This window comes from Myiozetetes cayanensis, unplaced genomic scaffold, assembly GCF_022539395.1.
Source record: "Myiozetetes cayanensis isolate MyiCay16 unplaced genomic scaffold, myiCay2020 scf4, whole genome shotgun sequence".
NCBI classification, from domain to species: Eukaryota; Metazoa; Chordata; class Aves; order Passeriformes; family Tyrannidae; genus Myiozetetes; species Myiozetetes cayanensis.
This window is the reverse complement of record NW_026087631.1, coordinates 43,021,787-43,042,514: the sequence shown is the minus strand read 5'-3', so window position 1 is coordinate 43,042,514 and position 20,728 is coordinate 43,021,787. Positions and strand designations below refer to the sequence as shown.

The following is a 20,728-nucleotide window of genomic DNA, read 5'->3' as shown; positions in this document are numbered from 1 at the left end:
CATGTAGTTCTCAAAAAGTTTGAATGAACTTAATGTATGATGTAGCTTTTTGGTTTTCATCTGTGTGTGTTCATTGCTGTCTTGGATACCTGAAAGAGCTTATCACCCCCATGCCCCCAGGACTTTAACTGCATCTGTAAAAAACAGAGGCAGAATCCCTTACTTTGAGTGCTGTGGCGGTAGAATATGTCCTGCAGTACCTTAACATGTGAAGATAGTGTTTGTTTTGTGCTAACTAGCTCTGCCACCCAAATGTGAAAACAGAAAGGAAGGAACAAACATTTCCATTCTGCTAAAACATCTACTTACCTTGAATTCTTAGTAGAAGAATGACACAAAGACTTAAAGTAAGCAAGTTGTCTTCTTCCCCTGCTCTTTCTCCAGTCAAGAACATAAAGCAAAATCCTAGAGTCTTACCTGGCTGTTGAAAAAAAACTGTTATAGGAGGAAGATCAGATTTGCTGTGGTGTTAAGGAAAATGGAAATCATCATAACTATTATATGTTGAAGTTCATGTTTGATACAGGTATCTTGTTTTGCTTACCAAAGTGCTAATAGGAGGAATGAGGTTTGTCCACTGAATCACACTAGACTTTTAAGGTTGTAGTGAAATCCTTATTCTATTAGCAGTTCTGATAATCCATGTTAAAAATAGTCAACTAGAGTCAATGGTTGTCTAAGCCCAGGAAGAAGTCAGGAGTACAGTGTTCATAAAGTCTACTGTAATATTTCCAAATAATGGCTTTGCTTGACTATAGGCTAACTACAGGAAAAGAGATGTATACAGAAATTAGAGATTAAATTAATACTGCCTCTGTTCTTCAGTATTTTCTTGCCTAAAGTGAGCTAAAGAACTGCTCAAAAACACTTCTTGTGTGTTTTTCCATGTATATACTCAGAACTCGGGAAGAAATGGAGGAGGAATACTGAGGTGAGGAGCTTCTTCTTGAATCGTTTTCATGAACTAGCTACTAACTGGAACAAAATGTCTTTAAACTTTTTTTTAGATCCAGTTATGACAACACAAGATACCAATCAGTCTCAGGCGAACTCCTTGACTAAGATGCAAGCTGGACTTAATGAATCATCTGGTAATTGTTTTATTTCAGTACACCTAAACTTACAGTACTTTTTCCTAGTGATACTTTTTTATTATGTAGCATATTTCATGCTCAAGTCTTTTAAAATATTGTCACTTTTCAGAAGAAACGAGTAGATAGTATTATCTAGGCCTTTTAAAGACACTGCATTAAGAGATTGAGTGTTATAAGTATTTGTAGTATTGGAAAAAGCTATCCAGCTGCCAGTTGTGTGACCTCTTGCCCTTATGCATATATGTCATTAAAGCAGGCATTGACCCCGGAGGTTGGACAATGCTCAAAGTAGTACCATTGCAGGAGTGTTCTACCACTTAGACTTGATAATTTTTCATGTGAGGGCTCCTTATGGTCCTGTGTTGGTAAAAGGTGTAATAATGCTCTTGCATCACTGTACCTGCTAGCTTCATCCATCTATTTTATTAATTACAGCTGTGTCAAAACATCTATTGTTCCTTTTATTTTTATTTGCTGTATTATGGACCTTAACTGTGGTTTTGACAGGAAGCAGAGAATAAGTTCCAGGCAGGAGAAGAAATGAATGATTGTTGAATCTACCTCTTATCTCTCCCTAAAGATCAGAGAAGCAGGATTTTAGCAGTGTACCAAAGCTCGATACGTGCAAAAAAACAGGGGCAAGTTATATTTGTACATAAACTCAATCAAGTTATGACAAGTTGCTCCCTCTGCAGTTGCGTTTTTTTTTTTTTTTGAGATAACGCTTTTTATCTTCTGTTCATCTTCAGAGCTTTGTAGCTCCGTGAGATCTGTGAGTGCAACAGCTAATAGATTCAGTAACTTCTACATACATGAACACAAATGGATGTACAAGCTAAGATACAGGAAGTATTTCATATAATATGACCTCACCTGTCTATTTTCATTTGCTATGTGAATTGAGGATAAAAAGTATGAAAATCTTGTTGGAGTGCAAGACACTTTAAGGGTTGTCTAGTTTTATGTGGATGGGTAACAGCTACCATATGAACTGGCACTGGTGCCTTCTGAACATGTCATGAGGGATTTTAATAACAAACCAGGTGATGCATGTAGTAGACTGACAGAAGCTCAGGTGATTCAACATGCCATGGCATGTTGTCAGTGTTTGTGCACACAGGCTAAGGTTTGCCAGAACTCTTTCAACCTTTGTATGTTGATTCATGGGTAAACACTGGACTAGTTTGTTTCTCCACTGGGCAGAAACCAGGGCTTGCTTGTGTTCTTGGCTAGATCAGCAGGACTTAGCGACTAGTGCTAGGGACAGCTTTGATTCCTTTGCTTGAAAAGTCATTTTGGACTGCTAGCTGAGATTGACAACAGTCTACTGTCAACAACATGCCCTGTTCTTCCATACCAACCACCTTAGTATATAGGTTTATTTTTACTTACACGGGTTGAAACTTGACGGAAGGTATGAAAGTGCAGATGGAACAAGCCAGGCAAAAGATTTGATTGCCTGTTGCACAGCATTCCTTGTGCTGTGAGCTGACATGATGCCTTCTGAAATTACCCAACAACTTGAAAGCCGTGTGGTACCTCTGCTTATGCTTTTAGATGCAAACTACTAGCAGGAACCACTGTCAGCACTGAGCTGAGAGGCATGTGTTTAAGAACTTTACCTGAAAGTTCCTTATTTTATTCAGGAAGGGAGAAGGAGTAATGATGAGGAGATCTAGGCTTTCAGAGGTACTATTTCTATTGCACAGCAATCAACTCTGCCACCCCGTGCTTCTCTCAGCAAGAAGACTAAAGCTGCAGCCCAATTCCTCTTATTTTCTCAGTTGTGAGTAGGCATCTTTTCTGTCCATGGACAGAAGAGATTATGAAGCCCTTTTCCTTCTACAAAATCCAGAATAATTTTCATGCTGTATGATTAGGCAGTAATTACTATTCATGTATTTCTGCAATGCATTATGGAATATCTGACAAATTATTTTCAAGCATGTAAGATGCAGCTTAAAATGATTAGTGTGCCTAGTGGGAGTGGGGGGAATCTATTTCCTTTGTTTCATCACTAAATTAAAAGAAGGTTATTGTAGTTGATCTACATCTGTTAGAGTTTATTAATTTAATCTGTAGTTTTTTTATTTGCTTTTTTCTGTTCTTGAAATGCACCAAGTGTGTGAACAAGTGATGGGAACAGACTGTGCTTACAGTTTCTGTATCAAGCTTTGTAGGGCTTTATAAAGGATCTCTCTGGAGAGTATGTGATCCATAGCCCTTTTGTGAAAGGATTTTGCAGACCATAGTAAACCTCTTAAATGTAGGTTTTCCTTACAAAAGGAGTAGTTTTAGTCAGGCAGATGATGATTAATATTGATATTCTTCATGTGATATTCTTCCAAATGCATGTGTGGAAGCACATTTCCTGGATAGGACAACAGAAGTTTAGTGCAGCAGTGAGGATCTCTGACTATGTTCTAGTGGATCACATGTTCTAGTGGTGTTCTTACCTAGACTTCCTGGCTGTATGATAAAATAGTAGTGGCTTCGGGAATGGCAGCATTCTGTCCCTCTGTTTCTTTGTTTTTCTAAAGCTTACTGCTTTTTCAGGAACTGTTTAAACATGGATGTAGTCCTGTATGGTTCTAGGATCTATCTGTAAGCTATAGGTGACTTTTTGAATCAGGCTGTGAAACAGTGATGACATTTTTGGAGTGTTGACATTCACAATCACAGCATTAAAATAAAGCTGGAAACCATCTTCTAGCATAGCATAAGTGGTATAACAGTAACCCCACAATACTGCTGCTTTAAGATTCTGACTGTTAACACACAAGGTATAAAATAGGATCTCTATAGTACTCAGCATTTGGCAAGGTTATTGCCCCCGCCCCCCGTGACTGCTGTAAGTAATGGTTGCACTACCTTACTGACATGCTGCTGTGTGATTACTTACATAGTTACTTTGCTTTGCCCAAACCTTGTTAGGTTCAGATCTTACCACACAAGATCTCAAGCAGCCAAGCAAGGAGCACCAGTCTAATGGCTCTTTTGTGCAGTCCGAGATACTCCTACCTGGTGAGTGTGTTAATTTTTGTCTTCCATTATTTTATAGACAGTGCCTGTGCTTACACACAGTCTTTCATGTGAGCTGTAGAAGGAGTGCAGATGCTCAGAGAAAGCACGTGATGAGCTCAGTAAAAGAATAAAAATAAGTTTATGTTACCACTGACTATTGTCTTCTAACAACTATTTTGCAGTAGAGAATTACATTCTTTATTAAAACTGCAAGTAAAAACAATTCATAGCTATCTCTTCCTCCAAATCAATTGAAGCAACAATTCTTTTGTGCCAGTGAATCCGCTCAGAGAGACCATGTAAGCTAGGGTGCAGGTGTTAGCTTAGCATCATTGCTGGAGTTAAAGCATGGAGAAAAGGTAAGATTAAACCCATTCCTAAAGAAGATGTGAAGTTCCCAGTTGCAAAATAATATTTTATAATTAATTTCTTGGACAACTGGAGAAAGTGAAATCTCTCAAAGGTTTACAAAGTGTTGGCATGATATTTTAAGAATATAATTGTGCAGCATTTATGCTGTATTTTCTTCTGGCAGGAAACTTAAGGTAGTGTCTGTTTCCTGTTATGTTATGTGCACTCTTAGTTCAGGGTTGCCCAAGATGTCAGTCTTACTAGTGGTTAATCTTCAATATCACAGTGTTTCCTTGTTCTGTTCATTTAAAGGGTTGCTTTAAAATAATATCAAAAGGTACAGATTCTATTTTAACCAGACTTTCTCTGCTGGGAAACCAATTCCATTTGTAAAATTTGATCATAAACAACCTCAAGAAACAGAGTTATGCTTGATTCATTTATTGTGTAATTGCTCTAATAAATGTTTCAGTAACTGACTTTGCTCTGCTATGAATGGCTGAAGTGTTGCACTTCTAAGTTTATCTCCAGTTCAACAGATCTAAAATATTTTGACTGGGACTTGAAGTTCTGGACATGCTGTTCTTCAGGTTATAAATTTCTCTGCCAGATGCAGTCAAGTTCATTTATTCTGTATTGGGAAGTATCTGGTGCTTCTACTTCATCCAGGCCTTGCTGTTGCCCACGTATGACTTGCATTACTAAGACAGTGCGCTGTATCTTAAAGCTTCCTTTTGTCTTGGAAAGAATGCAAACTGTGAAATACAGCTGTACTTTCTTGACCATCAAGTACTGCATGGTAGGTCTAGGATTAGGGTGATGCTTGGGAATAAATTTTCATAGAGAATTCAGATGGACTAACCACACTTCTATCTAGAAGGCATGAAAGAAAAGGCCAATTTTGGAATAAAATGTCATTGCTAACAGGTACAATGTCTAATGTGTTTTCTTATAAAAGGCCGTTTCTGTGGGTCAGAAGATACTTGCTGTTAAAGGCTACTTTTTGGATATGTGTGAACCTTGTTAAAAGCAAAAACCTATCATGTTTCTCTACTCTATTGGAATGTTTTCACATTGTAATTCTGCTGACTTGTCAGGAAGGCAAAGGCAGCCATAGATTGGTTTGAAGATGATTTGATTTCAGCTGGAGTATCTGTAGTGTGAAAGACCAGATCCAACTGTGATCCAACAGTGTTAGGGCTATGGATTTTATCAACAGCTTCCCTAGAATTATGATATGGCTGTGCTCTCAGTATCATAAAAATCTGCAACTGTCTAAAATCCAGAGGGTTAGAGATATTTGTGGCTTACTCTTCTTGACATTAATATCACTTTATATGTACTTACTATGTACTTAATATTTTTGTTGGTATTAAATCATATCAGCATGTGAATTTACCTTGCTTTCAGTGAAATCATTATCTGTATTTCTATATTAGACCCCTTTATAGGTAAACTAGGAAGTTTACCTACAAAATGGAGTGTGTTATTTTTGTAATTAATGTGTATCATAATGTAGCTTAAGAACATTACTGAACTACATTGCAGGGTTTTTTTTTTACCCTGTAAAGTATGAGTAGTGCTCTGTATTCAACTGTAATCCTGCACATGTAAACCCAATCTTCCAATCTCTTCTTTCCCCCAGCATGAAATATGGCTTTTTTTCATTAAAAAATTTTTAAACTTCTTCTAGGTCCTCATGGTACTTTGCTGGAAAGAAGTATCAGTTTGGCCAATGCAACTACAGTTGAACTGTCATGTAAATTAGATCCAAATTCTCGTTTGAAAAGTCCTCAAGTGATTTGGAAAAGGGGAAATGAAACAATCAGTCACACCACTAAAACTGAGAACAGCTGGAGCATCAAGTAAGTGACATTCTTGACAGTGTAACTTGCAGGCTCTAAAGGGTTATCACATGTATGTAAACTGCCCAATATTAGTCATGTATATATTGCAAAAGAGCGAAATGCAAAGATAATCATCATATTGAAGGTGCAAGAAAGGAGAAAGGGTGCAGGTACCTCAAGTCTGGAGGAGGAGCTCCTGTTCTTCCTCTAGTGCTGGAAAAAAAAAAAAACAAGAAGAAGAACATAATGAAAAAAAAACCAACGTAAATAAGGACACAGTTCTTTGAGGTTGACTAGTTCTGTCCAGCAAGTGCAGTAGTGATATCACTCTGAGGTTGAGGTATTTTAGCAATTTCTCTTTTAACATTTGTTTTTTCCACCTCATTGCTGCTTTGCAGAAGTCTGAAAAGCATCAATGACCAGATTCTTTCCTTCATAATTAGCAAAACAGAAGAAATCATCATTACACTAGAGATGTTTTGAAGGCTTTCTTAACTCTTTCAAACCTTTACAGAAACTCAGATGTTATAGAAACCTTTCTATATGCAGTTTACTGTTCTTTAAAATTAGGCTGTTTACACATTTTTAACCAGGTGGTCTCCAGTTCATTCCTATATAGCTTAGATTGCTTAACAACAATAATACTTCTATAAAATTTCTATGATAGAAAATATCATGACAATGTCACTTTCTGATATTTCATATACACAAGCACAGCCATGCAAGTCTTTTTCAAAGTGCCAGTGAAACCTGTAGTTTGCCTGTAGTGGAGAAGAAGCTGGACACTATTAGGTGGAAGTTCTTCAAAACTCCTTTTTTGTGTTGAACTAACTGGTTTCAGAGGAGATTACTTCCAAGGTTTGTTCTTCCTAAAGTCCTACATAGGATATGCTAGGTAGTTGACATGGTGAGCCGGATGCTGATTTGGTAACTTATAGATCGTACTGCTTAAAGGTGTTTTGACCTTCTATGACCATGAAGAGTGAAAGTGATTCTTATGTTCTCAAGTGTGGTTGTGGTCTTCTGTTTTCTTAAAAATGTCATACTGTTTCTGCACTGCACTAAACCTGAATCCTGGTGTTTCAGTGATGTGTGTTCTATGCTACTAATCCTTACTGTTTTCTTTAGAATGCTAATTAGCAGTCACTGATAACTGTAGGACAAAAGAAAATACATGCAAAAAGCAAATGAGTGATTTTTTTTTTTTTTTTTTTTAAAGATTGGTGATTGTGGATAGCAGTAAGATGGGAAGTTACAGTTGTATTCTGAAAGGTGCAGAAGAAATCAGTGCTACATTTCATTTACACGGTAACTGTATTTAATTAATTTGTATTGATTTTAAATTTTTGTTTCACCTGAGCACCACAAACCTATATTAATATGGCTTCTAGGTAGTATGGAAATTGCAACTTAATTTGGTAAGTAGTGACTAATAAGGTCAAACTAAGTGAGAATTATTTTCAAAGTCACTTCTGTAACATGGAAGGAGGACAAAAACTAAAAACATTTTTAAAAAAAATTTCTAACAACCAAAAGAACATACAGGTCTGCTTTTTTTCCCTTAATATGTAACTGATCCCCCTTTACCTCTCCATCCCTAGAGCCTGAGTAAATAGTCTTCACTTTCTGGGGAATGGGAGTAAAGGATATGTCTCTAAAGAGCAGAGCCAGTAACTTGAAAGTTTGGTCAGAGGTGTGGTGTTAAATGTGAAGCAAAGATTGGTAGAATAGAGGCAGGTATTTAAAAAATTTCAGTTATGTTTCTGAAACAGTAAATTACTGCTTTAGTGCATTTTTTATTCTTTGTAAGAATAGCACTTATATGAACAATTAGGTGCTTCATTGGGCAGTATGAGCGCTCTTTCTTCTGTTCTCTTCTCCAGTAATCTTACCCCTGACACTACTAGGTGAGTGGAAGATGTGTGGAAATGAAACTAATACAAGCTGCTGTGTTATGATGAATAACTCTCACAAGAGACTTATTCCCTTCTCTGTTCGCACTACCCAAATTTTGCAAATAGCAAGGGAAGCATTTAATCTGTGAAGGATCTACAGGCTCGTACATGAGAGTTCTTCTCTGACCACAGACTCTGAGAAACCCCAACCCTTCAATATCTTTACCTAATTATAACTAGCAGGGCTTTCTAATTCTCAGTGTTGCAAGCTACCTTTGTTCAGTGGGGCATCTGGTAATATGACTTCAGCAAATCTCATGTGTGTAAGTATTTAATGTTGATAACCTGGTTTCAGACTTCCAGCCAGGGGAGACTAGGTTGCAGTACTGAATGAAGACAAAATTGTAGTTTGTTCAAGCCTTTTAATCTGTGAAAATGATTATGTATTTTTCCTGTCAGCATGTGGGTAAGGTTTAGTTGAGTAGCTAACCACATTTGTTTTGATGGGAAAAAAAGTCCAAGGAGGCCTTTTTTTTTTCCTTTTGAAAGTATACATTATCTATTTCAGTAAGGGCAGCAATGACTCAATACGGAAGTCCTCTTTTCCAGAACAGTGCATAGGACTGGTTGATTTATTATAAGACGATGGGAGAATTGCTTCACAATGGTTGAATGCCACCACTTCTGATGCCGTAAAAAGTACTGGCTTGACACTTTCTATGATTAATGCAAGAGTGAAAGAAATGGAAGAGAGAAGTCCTTGAATCTTTCAGTCAATAATGCAGGGAGAACAATTCTCAGACTGAAAGATGAATAATGTGTTGGTGTAAGCTCAGTGGCTAAAGTCATCACTGCTGTAACTAACTGCAATAGCTCTTTCACTAGGCAGTTTGGCATCACTGAATGTGTTACCTCTCCTTTCCCCCCTGCTTCCTGGCCTGATGTAACCCTGCAGATTTTGGGGAGTTAAGTTTTTATTCATGTCTCCAGACAACAATGAGGTATTTAGAGGAAGTTCAAATTATTAAACACAGGGAACATCCATGGGTATTTTAGAGTGTTGAGAAGTGTTGCAAGCTTGTGAAAGGGTAGAATAGACTAATTTGTGTTTACCCTTTGTTCAGCAATCCATAAGCATGGGTGGATCCATGGTGGATATTCAAATCCTTAATCATGGCTAATGTGCTCACATGTATTGCTGGTATACCTATAGCTGTGCTTTGCCACTGATCAGCATGGCTAAATCTTTTTGCCTATCACATAAGCTTGTTGTGCTGGGTAGTATATGTGGGTTTTGTTTGTTTCGTCTTGTTCCTTTTTTTTTATTTACCCCAACCTTCTTTTGTCTTTTTCTTCTCTAAATTGCAGGGGAGGTGGCAGCAGTTATTAGTGAGGTTGTCCCTTTTACTCATAGCAGTGAACATACTCTGCCAGTATTCTTACGGGTAGTGTTCAATGATAATACATACACATGGAGTGAGACTTCATTAGTAATGAGGCTGGATTGATGTATTGTGCAGCAAATGAGGCTGAAAGCAATTGTGCTTATTAACAAATTAGGTTTATGTTTCTGGACTGGAAACTCTGAATACACGAGAAGTCAGCTTTTTTTGGAAAAATAGTTTGTACTCAGCTAGTCAAGAAGAGGGGACCAAGAACAATCTTAGTTTGTATCATCATAACTACTGAAAGCAAGTACTTGGCCTATTTAGTGTGATCAGTGTAATTTAAAGTATTTACTGGATCTGCATGTACCAAGTAGAGCAAAGAAACTTTAAGAAAAATTTAAAAATAATTGGTTCTGAAGAAAACATGTTGGTGAACATCCTAATAAAGAGGGAAAGGAGGGGGGAGGGGAAATACATACTGTAGCATGATGTAATCTCTAAGCACTGACAGTATCTGTTGGATAGCCTCAATACATTCAACAGCCTTTTTGGGCTTTTGAAAGCTTGTAGGACATCTGCAGTTAAAATGGTTTGGGCAAGTAGCTCTGAAGTTAAACTGCTGTCTTGTTTCTTGTTGGCTGTATTCTGTCCTCAGCAAGATAAGATAAAAAATCCTATTTATTGTCATGCATCAAAAAGTCATTGCTTCAGCTCAGTAATTATTTGTAACTACAAATCTTCAATTTGCAGTTTTGTCTTAATTTTAGAAAAGTTCTCTGCATGCGTAACTTACCAGATACCATTATGTTAGTTGCACTGTGGCTGGAATAGACTTCTGTCAGTTTTTGTAGATTGAGTGAAATTGCAGGAAAATTCTGTGTTTGTTTCTAGTGTACTAAAACTGAAGCATGTAGCTTACAGCTGTCAAGGAAGGTAAGGAGGAAATGGACAAGGGTAGAAATCACAATCTGATTATCACTTGGTGTTTGGTATTAATTGGCACAGCAGATATCACACAGCAACTGAGAAAATGTTTCCTGTAGTCTTCTTTACAAATTCTATATATGAAATATCAGCATGAAATGACTCCTCATTTACATCATGTCATGAATGATAGAATCATCTGTGCTTAAGAGAAAGAGGAGTGAATAGACTACTATAAATACATAACTGAGTATATTCTTTTCGTAATACTAATTCAAACCTGTACCTCTCACTTGATGAATTTTTCTTTCTTGTTCTTAGTACCGAAAATTGAAGCAAGAGAGAAACTAATCACTTATGAAAGAGATACAGCTGTAATGGTTTGTAAAGCTGACTCTACTCCCATGGCTTGGACCTGGTATATGATGAGTGGAAGTAAGCCGGTAAGGTCTCCATCTGTTGGCCAAGCAAAACAGTGTGGCAAAAGTATTGACAATGTGTAAGGCTCTTGATTGGAGGCTTTACAAACTGCATTCCCATTAACTTTAATGTTAACTCTGTATGTGGAAAAAATATGTGATGCTTAGAAGTAATCACTGTTACTGGGATGTAGATTTTTTTCTGGTTTGTATTATGTTTCTTTTCCAAGAAGTCCCTGCCATACTCCTGTAGACCACATAAGAGTAAAACAAATAAGGCGAGCCTTGGGAAACTTGGTTTTGCTGAATTTATGCTGGCTATATTGCTCAAATCTTGCCACTTGATACAAAGAAATCTTACGGTGGGACACACTTTTGAAGACCTGTAAGATCTTGTAGGTCTGACGGAGTACACAAGTATGTCCCTTCTCTTCCTCCTCCAGGGACAACTAATTCTGTTTCCTGGCCTTATGATCTCTTGGGGAGGTATAGCCACTGGGTTCTAGCCCTTTTCTGAGGGCTCTTGAGAGGCATTAAATAGATTTATTTCCATTGTACTATTGGAGAGTAGCACTAACTTGTGAGACTGTCAGGGTATATCCCAGTGTTCACATTTCAGTGCCCATGAAAGTTTATGCTTTGTGCTGTGGTGAAACCTGTGCATTAGATCTTGGCACCTGAGGATGCCTTTGTCGTCAGAGAGTCAAAGGTATCTTTTAGCTGACTTGAAATAAAAAAGACAACTAACCCACTGAAAGTTCATATTTCCTTTGAATCTAAAGGGAACCAGGGTGGCCACCTAAAATAAATCCTTCTCTTGGCGGTGGAGTAATTGTGTCACAAATGCCACTCGTTCCTCACCCCTTTTACATCTCTGTATAGAACTGTTTGTCCATGATACTGTTTGATTAAGCACTTACTACATTAATAAGACATGTAATGTATTTTTATTTTCAGGTTGTCATTAATGAATCTTTGAGGACAGACAAGTACCTGACTGACAGACTCTCTGCCAATGTAACCCGTCTGAGGGTACTCAAGCTCACCAAGGAAGATGCTGGTGTATATTGGTGTGAAGCTGCTTTCAAGTTAGGGAAAAGTGAAAAGAAGATGAAACTTACTGTTTTGTCCATCATGGCACCTCTCAAACCCTTTGTAGCAATTGTGGCTGAAGTTGTTATTTTGGTAACTACCATTATCCTTTATGAGTTGTATTCGAAAAGGAGAGGAAAATGTACAGGTAAGTTGTTCAGGGGTTTTTTTAATGATTTCTAGCTTTCCATTGAAATTGCAACCAAAGGTATGACCACAGTGCTTTATACATGAAGTTTAATGTGAATTTTACATAATTTCTTTCTGATAAAATACTTTTTTCTAGAAAACAGCATTATTTTAGATATTTAAATCTCTTCCATGAGTCTGAAATCTAATGCAAAGTGCATTCAATAAGCAGTATTTTCCCATAAAGGGTTTGATTTAGTGCTGATTTTTTTTCTTTAGAATACAAGGGAATTTAGAGGCTGTTCCTTTTTGGGGAATGCTTAGGAATGGAAGCAACTCATAGTAGCTTTGATGGGAGAAATCTGTTTAAAGAAACAGAGTAAGAAGGAAAAGGGCATTAAGCCAGAATGCTGGTTGCTGAACCTAAGGCAGACTAGCGGTGAGCAGAACCAGATGTGCAAGATGAAAGAGAAATTATAAAGTATTTTTATATGTGTGTTTAATGCATACATGCATGTATCAATATTTTACAATATAGAAATGTGTAAACATATAAAACATATAAAATATGTTTTGTATTAAAATCAGATTAATGAAACATTATTAAAATAAGCTATTTGACAAATTCGGAGGTAATTTCACTGAGCAGAGAAACAAGATAATATGAATTACAAATTTAAGAAAATTAAGTGAAAAACGAAGATTTTGTTTTGATTAAAAAATGAGTAAACAATACACTAAATCAGAATTTCTCTATTGTTTATTAAATTGCGATTTTAATCCTTCTTTATCTTTTCTACTGAAGGTGAAAAAGTATGTGACCAAACTGAGCAACTGTAAGTAAAGAATTTCTATACTGTAGTTAAGTATTTTTTCTTTTTTGTATTACTGATGTACAGAGTTATACCTTGTTGTTGACTTGGTTGGTAAGGGATGATGATGAATGTGGAAGTACAGTTCTATTATTTTACTCAAAAATTCCTAGTTTCAAGTGAGTAGAACTCTATTTTCTACCTGGCACTTGATTTTGAGATGAAGCTATTTCTCTTTTTTTTGAGAGCACCATGTGTCTTCATTATGACTGTAAATTACAAGGAAACAACTTTCATATGGAAATTTCGCAGAAGAGGCTTAGAATTTTTTTAAAATACATATTTGTCCATAGTAACATACATTTCTCTCACTTTCCCTTGGTCGAGGCCCTGACTCCCCTAGGTAAGCTTGTAGTTGCTGGGTTGTGTTGGGAGCTGGCCTTGTTGGCTGTTTTGGTGGGTGACTCCAACAGCTTGGAGGTGGTCTTGCATGGTGCTGATAACTTGGGCACCCTAGGCACAGAACTGGCTGCACTGCTGGCAACAGAGGAGCAGGTGTCGGCACTTGGGTTGCTCTTCTGCTGCTTGAGGGTCTGTGCTCCCATGCTGACTCCCCCATCCTTAGGATGGTGCATACCTATAGGCTTGCTTGCTAAAATGTGCTCTGCTTCCTACACATATTCTGAAGCCCAATTGCCTCATCTGGCCTGTATACGTCCTAAAACGAGGAAAGTTTCTCTTTTTAGATCTATTCAGTCTATTCTAGTTTTTCTCCCCTGTGTTGCTTCCCTCTTGTGTTTATCTCCCCTTTTCTCCTGAGCAGCTGTCTTTACCTCCCTCCTTGAATATTTTTTTTCTGCAGTGACCTTTGTTTCCCTGTGCTGCATTCACTTTCTCATTCCTTTTGCCAGAACAAGCTGAAAATACATTTTGCTGCTTTTCCCCTTATCTGAACAGATTTAAAGCTCTAACTCAATTATAGTACAAAGTGGCACTATGTCTTGGGAATATAGTATGCTATTACTTGGCTCAATATTTGGGGATATGTCTTGGATTGAAAATTGAATAATTGCCCTTATGTGCAGCCCAAAATTATGTTCTTGTAAACCCACAGAAACTGTATTAAAGTAGGATTATAATAAAGACTAGTGCACTAAAATAATGCACTAAAATAATGTTTTTATGCTTGTGGGATGTGGTTCTGCTTAATCTTAGATAAAAACATAAGAGGAAAATTTATTTAGCTATCTACTTCTCTGATTTCAAGAACTGAATGTTACTTCAACTGTTGGCTGTTTAGAATTTAGGTTTGTGTACCAGGGAAAATGGCTCCAAAGGAACATTTCTGTTACGTGTGGGATGAATAGTACACCTGAACGTGGTTGATGAGGCTATAATTTAAATGTCACATCCAACTATATATCTAGGTGGGAGTGTAATGATTCACAAAATTTTTTTTTTTTTTTAGCAAGAGAATTTTTAATTCAAGTCTTGATTGTGATCCACACCATAAACTAGTTGCAGTTACTCTGGAAGGAGTAATAATATGTCTGTTCCATTCCATGTTCTGAGAACATTGAGCTATACTGCTTGTATATTGTTTGAGTATTCATTTTGAATACAAATTCCTTATATTGAATGAAATGGTAGTGCAGGAATCATGTGGGAATGCTATTACTGTTCTAACTTCTGCCCAGAGTTTTATGGAGTTTTGGGGAGTGACTGAGTTGAGTCTTCACTTCTTGGTTGAAGGACTTTGAGTCAGTATTTTGGTTGCTTAATTTCTTCTAATCTTTTTTCTTCACATGCTGAAAGAGAAAATCTAATGCATTTGACATGTACTCTGTTTGGGCTGTGGGACTGGAATAGTTGTGGTATCTTCCACTTAAAGCTGAGTTTTGGAATTCAACCTCTTTTTTGTTTCAGTAAATCAGGCGAAGGGCAGTAGTGCTAGCCACAGAAGAATTTAATCCAGTTCCTGAAAAGGTAAGAGTTGAAACAGAGACCAGAGTTTACTTTTCTCTTGAGCAGCCTAATACTAGGACAAAGAAGTCCACTGTGCCATCCCGATCTGGGTTTTATGTGGTAGCAGTATAGTAATTGAACTATTGTTTAGGTTAAACAACATACAGTCAAGCAAGAAAGCAAGTCCAAATCCTATTAACTCTATTCTGTTGTCATTGTGATTTAATAGTTCCATTAACCCATGCAGTTTTTAAAATGGGACCCAGGTTAACCTGCCTAGCTGCTTGGCTCATGAAACAGTCCTGTGAATGCCAGGATAGGAGCTGAGATTCATAAGAGTTGCTACTGTATTCAAAATCCTGCTCTTTCAGGCTGTATTTTGGATGTTGAGTGAGTTCATGGAGGAAGGATCCAAGTGTAATAGCAGGTAGGGAATGTGATAGTACTGGAGAGATGAAATAAGGGTTAGAGCAGTCTAGGGAAAAAAGAGCTTAATAGATGGTGACTCAGAAGGATTAGTGGTAGAATAAGGAAGCAGAGGGTATGTCGCCCTGAGAAAACTATGTAATGAACTTTCTGATTCTCTGCCCAGTTTACAGTCTGATTATAGGCTGCTTATGCCAGCTGGAAGTGCTTGTCAAAGGATGGTCTGTCAGTCGAGGACCAGTCCTACACTATTTCCCCTCTGCATCTGGCACCCCAGACTTTCATCTGTAGATGACAGTTGTGAATGACTTTGCATTCACAAAATCACAGTCACTGCTGATACTGTTTATCCTCATCTCAAGCCACCTACCGGAATAAAGGTTGTTCCCATGCCCTTTGTTTTAAAGAACAGAAAGAGAAATGTCGGGTAAAACTCATGTAAAGAGAGTAACAAATCAGGAAACCAGAAAATTATGTTCCAAGGAAATACTGTCTCCTCGACTTCCTGCATGTTATTTTACTTTTGATTGCTCTGACTTAACATTTCCCCTAAGTGTTCAGGTTTAGCCCCAGCTGGCAACCCAGCCCCGTGCAGCCACTTTTGCTCTCTGGTGGGATGGGGGAGAGAATCAGATGAGTCAACGTGAGTGACTGCATGGGCTGTAATATAGACAGCTTAATAGTGAAAGCAGAAGCTGCATACACAAGCAAAACAAAGGATTCATTCACTATTTCCCAAGGGCAGACAGGTGTTCAGCTATCTCTGGACAAGCAGTGCTCCATCATGCTCCACCATGCATAATAGCTTCTTGAGTTAATTGGGAGGACAAATACCATCACTCTGAATTTCCCCTTTTTCCCCCAGCTTTATATGCTGAAAATCATGCCATATGGGATGGAATATCCCTGTGGTCAGCTGGGGTCAGCTACTCTGGCTATCCCAACTCCTTGTACCCACCCCAGCCTCCTCACTGGTGGGGTGAGAATGAAGTTTATTTTCAAACAAATATGGGAAAATACTAAGCAGCAAAATAGTAGATTTCCTATTGTAATACAATGTGTTTATTCTTTTTTATTGCAGGAGACTTAAGCCAACAGAAGTGGAAATCATCACAAAGAAGATGTATGTGGCTATGCATTTTAAACATTCGCTGTGTTTCTAAGTAAAGTCCTCTATGTTTATGAGAAAAAAGATGCTGTGAAACTGCTCATGTTTTAGAGATGATAATTTGATGTATTGCATTTATACTTTTGCTGTCTGTAACATTGTTTGTCTTTTTACTACTAGAAGTTTTCTGCGATTAGGTTTTCTGTTAGAGTGACTGATCTGTTGGATTTTATGCCTTAAACTGGAACTAACCTTGTATTCACTGAATGAATGGTTAATATAAGAATGTGCTTTATAAAGCTGGACATGTAAGATCAAAAAAGTATTTCCACCAAAGAAAATTCCTTTTACTAGCTGATGAAGAAAATGTGACACAGCCATTTTTACCAAAGAAATGGTGAGAGGGAAATCTTTATTATAATTTATATGAAACATTAACAGTTTTGCAATTTGCTCTGAACAGTAAAATGTCTTCTTTTGTAGCCACATTCTGACTGCTACTATACTGTACTTCATAATAGGCTGCACACTTAAATACAGATCAGATATTTGAGTACACAAAAGAAGTAACGGGGATACAGTACCTTCTCAGACTATGACTGCAATAATTTCTTACGCTTGCACTATCTGGGGCTGAAAACCATTTTTGTGATTGTAATTTATACAGAACACTGAATTTTAGTGAATTTACTTATATGGTTCTGATTAAACATCCTGCCAGGTTGGTACTTCTTTCAGCAAACTGTATTGTTCTTTAAACTCCTTGCAAAGCACAGAGAGGGTCTTGAGCAGCTAAAATTTTCAGGATAGTAGAATAAAGCAACATGAATACCACAAGTTCTCTTACACAAAACTTCTCCCACTGCTGTTAATGACTTATGGTATTGCTTTAGAAGAGTGAGTTGCCATAATACCATTTAGTTACATTATGCATCCAGCAATTGAAAAGTATTCAGCTAATAGGAAAACAGTTTGCTGCTTTAGTTGATTTTGCTTGTTAATACAGAAGAAAAATAAGTAAAACTTGAATTTTGATGAGGGAAAAGTAAAACCTTCAGGAAAATTTCTTTTCTCAATGAAAACATAAGGAAAAAACAGGCAGCATTTGTAGACTCCCTAGGAAAGTGAAAGGAAAAAAAAACATTTGAATAGCATTTCTTTGTATTGGTCATTTTTCCTTGAACATAAAGGAACAGAAGAGATAAAATGGATTTAATTTCCTTCCTTTATGTTCTTTATGTTTTTTTTCACGCATTTGAAAAAAAGCTTAGCACTGACTGTTTTGTTGCAGATGGGAGACAAAATCCAGTCTGGTCTATGTGATTTTGCTTTTCATATTTAATTTTTCAGCTTTTAAGAACTACAAGTTAAAGTTGAAATAAACCACAATGAGAAGTATATAAGCATGAGATGATTGTAAGAAATGAAAACTGGTAAAGATTTCCCTTGATTAGACACTGTGTTTTTTGTATTTTGCTTCAGAGTTTCTTTGCACTATAAAAATGAGAATGCATTTACAGTTTTTTATATGAATTTGTCATTGATACAGTGGCATTTTTGTTGCAGCAAGTAAATGTTTCCAGTTTTAAAAGGTTGACTTCTGTATACTGTTTGACATGTTTTGGGTTTGTAGAAAGTTGTTTCTTACAGGAAGTTCAGTAGTAAAAAAGTTAATCTTACAGATCCAAGAGTTAGATTCTGAATAAAACAGCACTAATACATTTTGCAATTGAAAATGAGACTCAATACTGTCTGGAAAAAAGCCCATCTCTTAATCAAAAATGGTAAGAACATCTTTCTGCCCTCACTTAGCATTCCTACCTGATCTTGAAATTCCAGTATGAAGTCTTGATTAACATAGGCAAGTCACATGAATAGATGGGGTTTTGGTATTAGCAAGTAAGGCTGCACTGAAGGCAGGGAGACCTCACCTTAAGCGTGGACTTCAGAAGCATCACATCATAGATCTATCAGGATTGATACTAGTTTGGTCAAATTGGCTACTGAACTAGTAGTTCTGTCTTGACCTGCCTCTATCATGTTCTGCTTGCCATGCCTGCCAGGGGTTTGGTGTTTACTTTTAGATTTACAAGTAGTTTTTTTCATCTTGGTGAGTAGTTTTATTCCATGTATGTTTGCCTAGGTTTAAACTTTCTTGGGTTGTCCTACAGATGAAAATTAAGAAATAATACTAAATGAGAAATATTAAATAGTTGGCATAATTAATGGTGAAATTCAAAGACATAAACCCTACTCATTTTGGTCCAGAAATCCCAGGGACCCCTGGAAGTCTTGAAATATATCTTTTGAGAAATCTGTATGATATACATTAAAAACATTCTTTTTATGATCAGTTTTATTTTGCAGACATAGCCTTCAGTGGAACAAAAATTTGGCAGCTTAAAAAGACCCCAAAACTCTGGGCAATGATTTTCTTTTTTTACTTCCGTCAAGCCAAGTGATACCAAATGAGGGCCAAAACAATTCTGGAGATATTTCCTTCAAAAGCAGTTAGAGCTAAGTGTAAGGATCCACAAAACTAGTTTTAATAACAAACATTAATAATTGACTTATGTAGATAGACTGAGTAACTATTACATTTGTTTGGCAGATCTTGTCTTCCAAGATCAAATGCTTTCTTGTAAGAGGGGATATCTTAGGGCTTTCCATAACAACAAAAAACCTTATCCATTACTTAGAGGAAAAGCTTGAAGTCTGCAAAAGAATCCTGAAGGTCTGTTTCCTATTGCTTCAGCCTGCTTCTCTGCAAATTCCTCGTCCTTAAATCTAAAGTAGACCCAAGCAGCTGCAAGACCAAATTCCTAGTGAAGATGGACAAATATTACAAGAGTTTTCAAACTGTGGGTTCACATAGAACTGTATGAATATTTCTTTAGTATGGAGACCTTAAAATTACTGTGCAGTGAGTCAACATAATTGATCAGCTGTAGGTCATTTGACACGTGCAGTCCTGGCAGAGAGAGGGGAAAATCTGTCATAATTGATGTTGCTACTGAAATCAGCATCCATGTGCCTCTAACTCTTCTTTTCAGCCAAAGCAAATGAGGGTTGTATTCTACCTTCAAATTTGTAACTTTCAATGACTACTGAGTAAGGAAGATTAAACTGACGGGTGTTTTCAGTGTAGGGGAATTTGAGTTGAGTGGTATCCTAAATATTGAGCTACCCAGCACATGTAGGCTGACCACAGCTAGCCACATCATGATTCAGTTCAAGTATGAAGCTTCCCAAAAATAGGAAAGTGAAAATAGTGAGGAAGAAAGTGGTTGAGAAGGGTGTAGAGACATGGAAGGGAGCTGTGTAGGAGCATTATATAGGGGCTCTGAGGGACAGACTGCAGTAGCTGAGATGACTTGCAATTATACAGCTATAGGAAAGACCAAGTGCAAATCTGTAAGAGAAAACTTCTTTCAGCTGTGCCACTCAGTGTTTGTTTAGGAAGTTCTGTACAGCAACTGAAAGCAACCTGCCATTGCTGAGCACTTGGACATGTGAAAACACAAAGCCAAATTGAGATGTCTTTGTAAGAGCATTATAAGTTATATGCTTACCAAATATTTCTCCAGTGGTTTAAAGCAGTTATTCAGTCTTGTTACTTCATTATGCCAGAACATTTTTATATAAGTCTTTATGAAAGAATAACCCAAGTTCTGAACATTACAGTTTGTTACTGAAAGTGTTGATTTGTCAAAATTACTGTTGGTAACTGAGTTCACGTTTGTAGTTGCTTGTTCTGTCATAGCCAAAAGTATTTTCTTCCGTAGAGAAACTTCATCTGATTTATTTTTGTATTCAGCCTTACATTTAACCAAAGAAAGATTTCTGTTCTTTTTTATTATGAGTGTAATATTTCTGTCAACTGCCTTGCTGAATTATTTTCAAATTGACATTAAAAGTTACGTAACAGTGCCTTGAAGGAAGAAATTTTTTTCACTGTAGTTAATTTTGTTTTTCTCTTGTGCAACATGTTTGTTAAAAGTCTACTCTGAAACTTGACAGCAAAATCTATTTTTCTAGTGAACGATTACTAAGCCTAATGCTTTTTTAACACTTGCCATATTTTAGATTCTGATTTTATATTCTCCGCTCACTTAACTGTTTTACCTGTATTGTTTAAGCAAATGGAAATAGCCTCTGTATGTTTGATGTATATTAGATAATGAAGACAGTAGTTACGAGTAGTGTGAATTGATAATACTGTACTTAGAAATATTTTCAATAAATTTAATCATA

The 20,728-nt window shown here is 36.9% G+C and overlaps 1 protein-coding gene and 1 long non-coding RNA gene across 3 annotated transcripts in view; one reads left to right on the top strand and one right to left on the bottom strand.

Annotated features, from left to right (window-relative positions):
* LOC126647326 (uncharacterized) overlaps positions 1-467 on the bottom strand; it is a 21,997-nt gene extending 21,530 nt beyond the window's left edge. Inside the window, exon 1 of the long non-coding RNA XR_007630561.1 lies at positions 310-467. This is a non-coding gene — a long non-coding RNA (uncharacterized LOC126647326). The remainder of the gene's footprint in view (positions 1-309) is intronic.
* EMB (embigin) overlaps positions 1-20,728 on the top strand; it is a 24,665-nt gene extending 3,937 nt beyond the window's left edge. Inside the window, exons 2-10 of one of the 2 annotated variants that reach the window (XM_050329467.1) lie at positions 1,008-1,091; positions 4,029-4,118; positions 6,163-6,334; positions 7,536-7,624; positions 10,845-10,966; positions 11,900-12,182; positions 12,969-12,999; positions 14,902-14,961; positions 16,448-20,728. In XM_050329467.1, the coding sequence (XP_050185424.1) occupies positions 1,008-1,091; positions 4,029-4,118; positions 6,163-6,334; positions 7,536-7,624; positions 10,845-10,966; positions 11,900-12,182; positions 12,969-12,999; positions 14,902-14,923 (893 nt within the window). In that variant the 3' untranslated portion in view covers positions 14,924-14,961; positions 16,448-20,728. The remainder of the gene's footprint in view (positions 1-1,007; positions 1,092-4,028; positions 4,119-6,162; positions 6,335-7,535; positions 7,625-10,844; positions 10,967-11,899; positions 12,183-12,968; positions 13,000-14,901; positions 14,962-16,447) is intronic. The other variant, XM_050329466.1, reaches the window with a different exon arrangement.